This window comes from Branchiostoma floridae, chromosome 10 (assembly GCF_000003815.2).
Source record: "Branchiostoma floridae strain S238N-H82 chromosome 10, Bfl_VNyyK, whole genome shotgun sequence".
Classification (NCBI taxonomy): Eukaryota; Metazoa; Chordata; class Leptocardii; order Amphioxiformes; family Branchiostomatidae; genus Branchiostoma; species Branchiostoma floridae.
The window spans coordinates 12,962,513-12,973,981 of NC_049988.1; the positions used below are offsets into that span (position 1 = coordinate 12,962,513).

Consider the following 11,469-nt stretch of genomic DNA (forward strand, 5'->3'; position numbering starts at 1 on the left):
CTGTCAAATTTCAGCTCATTTGGTTGTAATACCAGGGTACAGGGGCCAAAAGTGTCCTTTTTTGGTCAAAAATTGGTCAAAAAATCGCAAAAATAAGCATTTTGTTGTACTGTACACCAAAAGTGTTATTGAATTTATATGAAGGGATTATCAAGGCACATCTCTGTCAAATTTCAGCTCATTTGGTTGTAATACCAGGGTACAGGGGCCAAAAGTGTCCTTTTTTGGCCAAAAATTGGTCAAAAAATCGCAAAAATAAGCATTTTGTTGTACTGTACACCAAAAGTGTTATCGAATTTATATGGGGGCATTATTAAGGCACATCTCTGTCAAATTTCAGCTCATTTGGTTGTAATACCAGGGTACAGGGGCCAAAATATACAGTTTTGGTCTAAAATTGACCAAAAAATCTCAATAAAATCATTTTAGAGGCAGATATGAAAAAACTGAGAAAAAAGCATCAAGGTATTGGCCCATTCTACCCCTGTGCCAAATTTCAGGTCATTCGGTCCAGGAACGGCGGAGATGAATCACTTTGAAGATTTGACAGGAGAAAGAAGAAAGAAAGAAAGAAACATTACGAATACAATATATTTCACCATACTATGTATGGCTGAAATATAATTAATATGAGAAATTACTTAGCACTACTAGAGGATTAGTACATGTAAGAAAGACTTTCCTTTCTTATATTCCTGACAATATTCATAAGTCCATATTGTATTGTCATATACTGGAGAACTTTCAATGTCAACACGGTATTGTGTCACTATGGCATAAATTATAGAAACCTTCTGAAAATGGCTGAAATATTTTTTCTCGTTCTATCTTTTAAGATTACGAAATATAACTTCTATGCTCGTATAGTCTCAATGCTTTGATAACGCTAATTCACCTTTATTCGCCGGGTAACCTATATCATTTGTACTAGAAAACAGGATATTTAGCAATATCGTCGACGGACGGTGATATTAAATTGCTTTTTTTTTTCACAATATAATGCATTTTGAGACCACAGTCCATCAGCTTGATATCCCAAAGTACCCTGGTGTCAAAATACTACGGATAAAGGTAACCCGACGAATAAAGGTGAACTAGCGTTAATTGGTTTTTCAAAAGCGCCAAAACTGTGTTAAAGTTTCTTTTTTTTACACTTCGCTTCAGTGCAGAAACAAGTGCGACGAGACTTAGTACTTAGGGCATAGACGCCTCTCTTTAATTTTCCTCTTGAATATAGTGTTACGATAACAAACAGCCACACAAAGACCTTTGGCAAACAAACCATGGAAACATGGCGGCTCACTTACGTACTACTTCTCTCTGATTGGTCGAAACCACCGAACCGATGTTGACACAGGTCAAGCGAAAAGGAAACGGACAAAAGTCAAAATGGCGGACTTCTCGCAGGTGTTAGTCGCACACTCTGTTCTACTTTTCACATCCTTACAGGTGAGTTTTCTTCTTCATACGATGATATTCGACCAAATATATAGACATAAGTCGTAGCAATCGAAAAGGGTAGTTTAGAAACTTCTATGGCATAATAATCTTGCATTATGTGGCTTCAAAGTTGTTACAGGGTGTTATGCAAACAATAGAGAATACTATAATGTACCGCCACTACGTGCCAATACACAAGAAGGGATCGTGTTTTATGTGTACGTGCGAAAACTCATATTTAAGACAATCTACGATTGTCGTCTCTAAAACCTGTAGTTTCTTGGTTGCATCGTGAGAGCTGTTACTAGCTGTTACTGGTAAACTTAGACTTGTGGTAAAGTTTGCTGCAAACACCTTTGTTCGGGACTTAAGTCGGTAATGACGATTGCTGTATTGTACAGTGAGGGTCAACGTCCGAGACCTTTGTCTTGCTGTATTCTTGTGTTTATAGATCTTATCACCGTTTTGTTTGACGATTTCCGGGCAACGTAGGCCAAGTACTAGCGTATACAGTTTATCAAGTGTACCAATATAAGCGCAGGTTGGACTAATACGTAAAAACACTATCCCCATCGGTATATATCTATGGCGTAGTTATACTTGTCTAATGTTGTCCTGCAATTTCAAAGTTGTAGAATTTCAAGAAGACTTTGATAGAACCAACCGCTTACAAGGATCTAAACCAGCCTTGTCAGTAATAAGTACAGCTCAATTTTCTAACTAAAACACATTTGTACGAGTATTCTAAGAATATCATGCAAGGAACCTTTAGGGGATCATTCTAAGAAGCTTCTTATACCTGCCTAGCTATCGTAAGCTTATTTTCTTGTTTTAGCTATCATAAGATTAGCTTCTTTTTTTCAGACTATGGCTTCTACACTGGCCACGAAAGGCTTCTGGTGTAAACAATGAGTTGAGTTTTGAGTTGAGTTTATGTGTCTTATATTAAGAAGAGAAAGGGGAACCGCCTTGTTTACATAACTCTTGCTTCCTGATAAAACTGGTAAAACCGGCTTTCGGGACCAGGAGAAAAGTCTTAATTGTCGTTTCTAAGGCAGCACGTTAAGTAATACTGTACATAAACTTTTAAAGTAGGGTTTTTGGTTTGATTTTATCGGTGTGCCTGTATGAAAATCTTGGACGACATGGCAGTTAACTATTAGGGCGATTTGGATTTAGGGCGAGCTGTTCTGCAACCTTTCTAAGCATAACCAGTAAGTTTTAGATACTCTAATTTTTAAGGCTACAATTTCATTGTGTTGAGCTATTCCTAAAAGATAAAAAAACACGGTATCTAGGTTACGCCCTTGTCAGCTAATTGTTTCATCCGATCCGTTTTCAAAGTTGTTCACATGCAACCGTCTCAGACATTGTACAAACATGCACGCACTGAGAAGCTTTGTGAATACGTCGTTGATGATCGCGAGAGCGAATCTGATCCAATTTGCAAACATGTCGGAATAAGGCCATGTAGATACAGTTATATGGATGGCATCAGCGCTCGCATCAATTTTCGGCCGTTTACAAAAAAAAAAAGTTTCAAGCATCATTTAATAATATATAAAGTAGCTACGAAATGGGCAGATGTATGCCCTATAGCTAGATTTAGAAAACAATTCTGGAAACGAATACTACTGTCATAGAATGACAAGGTCATTTTCAGGGTCAAAGACGAAGGTGGAAAAGAACAAAAATTGAGAAAACATTGTTGGTATACCAATCCCCATGCTCTTTGTGTTTTTTCATTTGTTCAACCTTCCTACAGCAGCTGACCACTTAGATTTTATAATGAAGTCAAGTTTTTATGACCAAATTATTTTTCTTATTCGCACGCTCGCATTAGTTTAGGGGTTCCAAGGGTATGTCATCCACATAATCAATTCAACCTTACCCCGTAAATTACATTTACGTGAGTTGTGGCGTTGAGCCGCCATATTGTATGACGTCATTGGCACCCAAGCGGTTCCATGCCGTGACTGTTACTTGTAATATATTTGACTATTGTGTAGTTTTAACGTGACCAATGGTTGTGTACCCAAAATATTTGTAAGAACAAGCACACATACAGAGGTTAAGGTGTAGGCCCAGATATCAATTTGTAACTAAAAGGTGTATCAAAGTAGTTATTTAAGTTAGACATTTACCAAAATGTTTGTGTAGTGGTATACATGTAAGTAGTAAATTGTCGCCTATGTATTAGGATTTACGTACGTATATTGACTTGACTATAAGATCCCTTTTCAGTCTTTCTAATAAAGCCATGTTGATTTGATTATATGTATGAACTCTTGGGAAGCTCAAAACAGATGTGAGCGTGCGAATAAAAGAATTGGTCAGAAAAAAAAGGTTTCATTATAAGCTGTAAGTTGTCAGAAAATTTTTATAAATGGCTGAATACAAAGAGTATGGTATACCTAAAAATACGTTCTTCGTTTTGTTTCTTTCACATTTTCTTTGACCTTAAAATTGAGCTCGACATTCTATTACATTAGTATACGTTTTTGGTATTTTTTTGCAATCTACGGTATATTTTGCAGCTTCTTTGTACAATTTGCGGTTTGTTGAAAACGTTTTTTTTTGGGGGGGGGGGGGGGGGGGACGGCCGATACTTGATGATGCCATCCACATGATCATAAGAACATGGTCTAATATAAAAACACCTCAAGGTTACGCTAATTAAAACAAAAACAAAAACAGAAACGATGTTCATTCTAATAGGTTTTAAAGACATTTTCTTCAGACGCATTGTACAGGTACAATTGACGTTCAGGTCCTAACCAGTACTTCGAATATTTGCTGGTAACGCTAGTTCACCTTTATTCGTGGAGCAACCTATATCCGAAGATAAGAAATAGGGATATCCAGTCGAAGGACGCTGGTGTCAAGCTGCAATGCTTTGAAAATGTTGCAATTTGAAACCAACCGTCCGTCGACTGGAAATACCTAAATACGCTGTTTTTAAAAACAGCGTATGTAGGTTACCCCACGAATAAAGGTTAACTAGCGTTACATAAATGTGCTGGATACATAGCCTTCGAAAGGTCTACTGAGATGTTATAATATCCCTGTCACATTTGGCGAAAATTACCATATTCTTCGATGTGTTACAACAGGTTCAATGTACCTTGAACCTTGAACTTTGAACTTTGAACGTGGATATCAAATCTAGTCATTTTATATTAGCACGATTTGAATCTCGCATTGACAATTCCTCTTCTTTTCACCCCTTAGATTGTTTTTGGAGGCGAATATTGCCCAAGAAATGGCGATAGAGAGACATAGTAAGTGTTTGAAATTCATCTTTATATTGTATATCTATACTTTTCTATACCAAAGTCATTTTCAATTAGTCAGTGAAACAGATTTAAGCACCTGATCTTATTGACAAGTTCCTGGACCTACATTACATAATTAAAGAAAGAGAGAGAGGGAGAGAGAGAGAGAGAGAGAGAGAGAGAGAGAGAGAGAGAGAGAGAGAGAGAGAGAGAGAGAGAGAGAGAGAAAGAGAGAGAGAGAGAGAGACAGGCAGACAGACAGATAGAAATTGCACCGAATACGCTAACTTTGACGTATACATTCCTATCCTAAGTACGAGATTTATATTTTATTTTGTATAGTTGCTGTAGTAATATATGTAGTATAAGTCATGGTGAAATTTGCAAAATGCTAGATATTGAATCACACGCATGTAATTGCTGAGTATTCAAGTTGTCTAAACGTCTTTCAGTGCAACTATTCATTTCTTTTAACTGACTCTATCTATATTTTGTAATCCTCAGTTGTTCCGGGTTTTGCTGTGGAGAGAGGGAGACACAGTGTTGTTCTTCGTTCATCTCTAGTTACTGGTATTTCTGGTACGTACACTAAACCATGGTGTCAATGCTACAGCACCGCTTAGCGGTTTGTTTTCATACTGCAGGTTTGAACTCAAAGCAAGAACTCTACTCTAGTGCTTTTGACATTTTCCGTAATGTTGCGTTGATCTATGGTGAAGAAAATAACATCATATTCTGTCGGAGGATATTTGTCATCATTCAAATTTTTATGCTTTTATTTTGTTCTATATGAAAATCCTAGTCTTACGTACTAAATTATACTTTTTTTTGTTGATCTCTAGGTTCTGTTTGATCGGTTTCTTCCTGATGATGTTGATCGGTGTGATGTACGCGTGCTGCCGGCAGAGTAAGTCCCGACAGACCGTTAGCACCACCAACACGAGCGGGGGCAGTCCGCCCTACTCCCCGAGAACATATCCGGACGGAGTCGGTGAGTAGAATGCATACCACATGTTTGTAACGGATCAGTTACAAACGTCACATAATATATCGGGTTACAGTAGCATATCTACGAAAGACCATAGCGACAGTTTGTGTTACCTACGCAACGAATTTGTTTGGGTAGGCGACGAAGTTGTTCTTGTGGGCCTTAGTGCACAGAGGAAGTTTTTGAAGGTCGTTGACAAGTCATTCAGAAACCAGCTATCTTGCGATGGGGAGTTTTTGATGTTGTTATTGTTTATGACAAAAGCTCCTCGTTGAAACCTACCGAAAATGAGAAAACAAAAGTGAACTTGCCTTTGTAGTTTTGTTACTTTTATAACTCCTTTACTCATTATATGAAAGTAGAATATTATCTATCTATGATGCATTCTAACTGGCTGGGGTCTTTTTGTCTCCCGTTTTAGGTTATTCCTCCCACACGGGTGCAGTAACGCTCCCCCCACCGTACCCGTTCGGCCCGGCACCCCCAGTGAAACCCCCACCCTACTCGGCCTCGGACCCCCCGCCCCCCTACAGCTCAGTCGGCGATATACACTCCGTCAGCAACTCTGGTGTAGTCAACAACAGTTTTGTGCACCAGCAGTGATGACGTGTACACTTATAGTGACTGTGTGCACCAACAATCATGACGTAGTCAACAATTCTTTGCACTAAAAGTCCAAAAGTGATGACGTTTCTTATATAATGTACAGCAACAATGATGACAACACCAACTGTTAATACACGACGTAGTCAAGATGTAGTGCACATTTACAATGATGACGTATGCAACATCAGTCATGTGCACCATTAAGTGATGACGTAGCCAACGACAATATGTGCACTAAAAGCGTTTATGTAGGTGCTGTAGATATGATCACCAGCACCAGTGATGACGTCACGTGTACTGGGAGAAATTTCCCAAGTGAATTATGACGCAGTGAAAAATGTGTACATTGTGATTTATGTATATACACTTACCCGAAATTCTTTATATTACATAAAACACGACATCGTTCTTGTTTATGGGAACAAAAAAAAGACTTATGTAATGCTTACTAGTATTACCTGAGTGACTTCTCAATTATGTAGCTTTTGGTAAAAATTGTGCCTAAAAATCTATTTCTAAACGGAATTGTCATGCTAAGAGGTCTTTGCCTTCAATTTGAAATAATTTTACACACAATGCTCATAGCGTAAACAAATTTAGGCAACAGGAAGAATTGAAAATTTTGGCTGGCATTTTCGGTATTTCATAGCAAAAAGACACCTTGTTAATTCAATATGTTTCAACATAACGGACTTTCCAACCGCAATTTACCAATTTTCTTTATCTATAAATTCGATGAACTGTTTTCAATACCATATTGTACATATTTGGAGAGGCTATTACAATAGCTTTACTCCCGTGTGTTTATATTTTCTACATTACACAGATTTTATATTTGTTAATACGTGCTTGTAAGTATGCGTCACCTATAAGTGATAGAGCTGAATTCACATGTTTGGGCTTCAAAATAAAGTTTGAGCTTGTATCTTTATAAGATATAAGAATGCCTTTTGTTATTCTTTCCATAGAAGAACACATTGGTCATTGCACTATTTACTTATATCGGTCTGTGTGCTATGATACCGCCACATGAAAAAAATACATTAGTTCAAAGTAATTGAAAGGGATGTGCCATTCCAACATCAGTAATCTTGATGTCTATACATTCCAGATAGCTAGGATGTTATAAATAAAAGGTCTCACCGTCTTCAAAATCATATCCAGTTGCTTGAGTAATTGCTATTTGACGCCTCTATAACTTTTTTTATTATTAATGTGGCGATAATTTTGGACCTGATGGAATTATGGGAGTTGATGTTACAGGATTCGAATAACGTTTGGTGAAGCGAAGGCTGTATCCAATGTTTTTATTCATTACTAAAATATCAGACAAGATTTCAACAGAATCCTCCTGACATTTACGCTTGACGGTCTTGACGCGCCACCTAGCGGACTTTGTAAGAGCTGCAGCCCAGCTCTAGCGTGTCATCTCCAGACACATCCAAGTGGCGAAGCGGAATGCAGTAGTGACACACCAAATGCTAGACACAATTGAATTAGGTCATGTGCTCATGGTAACAACAGAACGTTATTTGGGGAAGGGCCAGGCAAAATTATCGGGGAAGAGATACAAATAGACTTTACTTTACAGTGGAAGGATAAAGAAAAAAATCAGGTGGCGCAAAATGGCTGACAAAACACACACACACACACACACACACACACACACAGAGAGACACACACACACACACACACAAACACACACACAGGGCAGACGAAGAATATTTGCACATTGTTGACTAATTTAAACCATTTGGGGACGAATGAAAGATTTAATGCAAAACACTAAGAACACGAGGTCGAAAAGTGCAGAGAAAACCGATTGCCAGATTTTTTTATGTATCCGTGACTGCCACGTTATCTATATAACACACCAGCTTCGCAGGCACGTGGCGCGGCAGCAGCTGGTTACATTACGCTGAACGACCTGTCACACCATAATCTTTGCACATCTGACTGCAAATAGCGTTGAAAAAGCTATCTATTGAGGTTGCTCATGCTCTAATTGATGCCGTATATTCTGATATGCCAGGCTAAGAGACAAATAATATCAGTCGACTTTATTAAAAAGAATAAACTTAATTTTCACAAGCACATTACAAAATGTTCAGGGCCACCTCTATGAAAAGGAAGTGCGTCTAAGCTCTTTACTAGTACCTGAATCAATCAGTGACCTGAACGGATGAACCAACTAGTGCAAATCTTCGCCTGTCGCCACACACAATGTGTTGCGCTATGCATGGGCAAGTTTCTAAGCGATGGTGTGGCTGCCCCAACATAACATACCAGAAGACAGCTAGAAGGTAAAAGATATTGGAAGAGCGCTACCTTACGAAGGTATTCAATTGTGTAACTGCAACATAATGATTGACTGAAAGTGGACATCTTTTATTGGAGGCCGTGATTTGACATGCAGTCGATGCCCTGGTATTTCTGGTAAGCAATTTGGTCTTAACAGGGATAGATATAGAGCATTGTCATGACACAAATTTATCTTTGAAAAGATTCCTAAAGTTGTTTGTTTAGGAGAGATAAAAGGTCTCTACCTATGACCCAAAGCAGACCAAATCATCCATGTAGGACTATAATGTACGAACTGATATAGCGTTATCAATGCTATGTGTGGCTCAAAATGTAGGATAGAGTAGCAGTGTACATGTGCGTTATCACCCCCACATTGTATGCAATGTTATTTAGCTGGCTAGCATTTATCCGTTGTTTCTAAAACGGGGATCTTGGGTATATCAAGTCGACGAACGGTGCAATGTTTTGAAAATTACTGCAATATTTGAAAATATTGAAATTTGAAAACGACGTCCGTTGACGTCATATCCCTAAATACCCTGTTTATAAAACCAACGAATATACTTCCCCCCCCCCCCCCGATAAAGGCGAACTAGCAACATGATAAAACAAGAGCTATAAAAGATGGAGGTTTGCTGCAGTGCCTTAGAAAGCCACTAGGAGGCCCATTGTCGACTTAAACCTTAATTTTCGAATACACCTACCAAATACTATCAGGAACCATTCACGGCTTCTTGAGTTATGCTGATAACAGAAAGACTCACACACACAGACAGACATACACACAAACACGCTAATAATATAACACTAGTTCTGATGAATGTAACTATTAACTGAGTCCTATATGGGATACTTTTAACGTGAGTTTTTATTTTGTTTGTAATACTTTCTTATCTGACCCCAGGTTTGGACTCTCTCTAGGACTGGTACTGATGGTTGCCCTCATCCTCTACTGTCGACAGAGAAAAATAAAGGCCAGGCTTCCGAAAGTTTCTACCACAACAGTTCACGCTGTTGGAATATCATTCACTGAGCATCCAAAGGGAGCCTTTGGTGAGTTAAAATGATAACCATTTTGCTTGAGAATAAACCGGTTTTTTTTGTGCTATATCAAGTAGTTATTGAAATCGCACACACTGTAAGACAATCTGAGCTAGTGCATAATACATTGTGGTATTATGTCAAAAATGTACGTCCGTAGAGTTGATTATTTTGGTTACAAATAAACTGTATCTTGTTGTTGCTCTATAAATCAAGTATTGGAGTCATCTTCTCTGTGACACAGTTTGAGCTAGTGTTTGATTCTATGTAAGCAATGCGTAGGAAACTGCATTGAGGGCAGTATGACAGATTTATAACTTGTTAACAGTTCTTGTCTTGACTTTATGCTCGATTTTCATAACAATGACTTCACCTTTGATATGTTACCCATAATGCATTTCGCTGGACATGCGTACTAAGCGTTAGGAAAGACCTTATTCAAAATATAGTATGGTTATATATTAATACCAAGTTTAAAGTTATTTCAAAGATATGTATTTGAAATAGAAAACGCATAGGAATTTTAACTTATAAACACATTATGTTATTCTATCATGTAGTTCACCCTCGTCGAGAGGAAAATGTGCTCATACCGAGTGTCACGTTCCCCTGCCGAGACGCCTGTAATCCGCTAGAGGACGCCATTGCACCGGGCAGTACAGGACACCACTGGAAGAAGACGAGCCCTCACATCACCAGACTTTGATTCAAATACTTTGCTCGTCTTTCCTGTTATTTATCAAACGTTCAAGAGTTTTGCATACGCCTACGTTAAAACGCTAAGAGATTTCTATATGATTGAAGGTCTCCGGATTGTACAAAATATGTTGTTTCGCTACATGAAATGATTTAAATTTCATTATAACGGTCTATTTGTCGCTAAAGGTGACAACTTGTATAATTTGCGGGTTACTCCTATCTTTTTGCTCGCTCTAATTACAATAAATTATTTTGTGTGATATGTTAACGTTGCGGTGTAGTGTTTTATTTTCTCAAAGCACTATGATCAAAGAATTTTCATATATGTGAAACTAGAAGTAAGGGTCACCCGCACTAGATAGCTTTATCATACATACATATATATATATATATATATATATAAATAAAGGTTGAAAAAAAAAAATATATATATAACGGTTTAGAAATACAGAAGCTGGTGTGTTACGCTGAATGGCGGTTATATCATATAATAGTATATATAACGGCCAAGCAGATACAGAAGCTAGTGTGTTCCGTTGAAGGGTGGTTATAAGGGCTTAGCAATGTTGCTGTGTTAGTCAAGTCAAAGTCAAAGTTCCTTCCCACGCCTGATGGCGCATAGGGCGGCGCCAATCTCCGTTTCAGTAGCCCTGGGCCAGACAACTTTTGTGCAATCACTACAGCAGGGGGCTACTTCACTGGCTATGGTGTGTGTTCAACTAGCCTCCATGCTCTTTCCCGAATGCTGAGTGCTATATAAAGCACAGAAAGCAGCATGTACCATTTTCAAAGTCTTTGGTATTACTCGGCTGGGGATCGAACTCACCACCTACCAAATGCAAGGTGGTGAGTTCCACACGGCCATTGTACCGGTCATTGTTAGTCAAAGGGTAGTCGATTTTGGCTGTACAATACAGTCACAGATACTAGCATTTGACCTTTAAACTTTCCACGCGAGTAGTGGACCCTAAAAATCCCTAGCAGCAATGTTTATGTTGTTGTCATAGTCTGCTGCTCCACAATGTACGACCTACAATTGCGTCATCGTCACCCAATATGTGATTGTCATGCCTATCACGGCCGACTGGTGGCGTTACGGACGATAAAACAGAGGGA

The 11,469-nt window shown here is 38.4% G+C and overlaps 2 protein-coding genes across 2 annotated transcripts; both read left to right on the forward strand.

Annotated features, from left to right (window-relative positions):
• The first annotated feature begins 1,359 nt into the window (after positions 1-1,359).
• LOC118424859 (vesicular, overexpressed in cancer, prosurvival protein 1-like) lies at positions 1,360-7,247 on the forward strand. The gene is made up of 5 exons (XM_035833666.1): positions 1,360-1,449; positions 4,672-4,721; positions 5,220-5,294; positions 5,558-5,706; positions 6,125-7,247. Exons 1-5 carry the CDS (start codon positions 1,390-1,392, stop codon positions 6,304-6,306), a joined length of 516 nt encoding a protein of 171 aa, XP_035689559.1. The 5' UTR covers positions 1,360-1,389; the 3' UTR covers positions 6,307-7,247.
• A 1,434-nt stretch (positions 7,248-8,681) lies between these two features.
• LOC118425156 lies at positions 8,682-10,599 on the forward strand. Its single transcript, XM_035833982.1, has 3 exons — positions 8,682-8,745; positions 9,518-9,666; positions 10,215-10,599. The coding sequence occupies exons 1-3, from the start codon at positions 8,720-8,722 to the stop codon at positions 10,358-10,360; spliced, it is 321 nt and encodes a 106-aa protein (XP_035689875.1). The 5' UTR covers positions 8,682-8,719; the 3' UTR covers positions 10,361-10,599.
• The last annotated feature ends 870 nt before the right edge of the window (positions 10,600-11,469 follow it).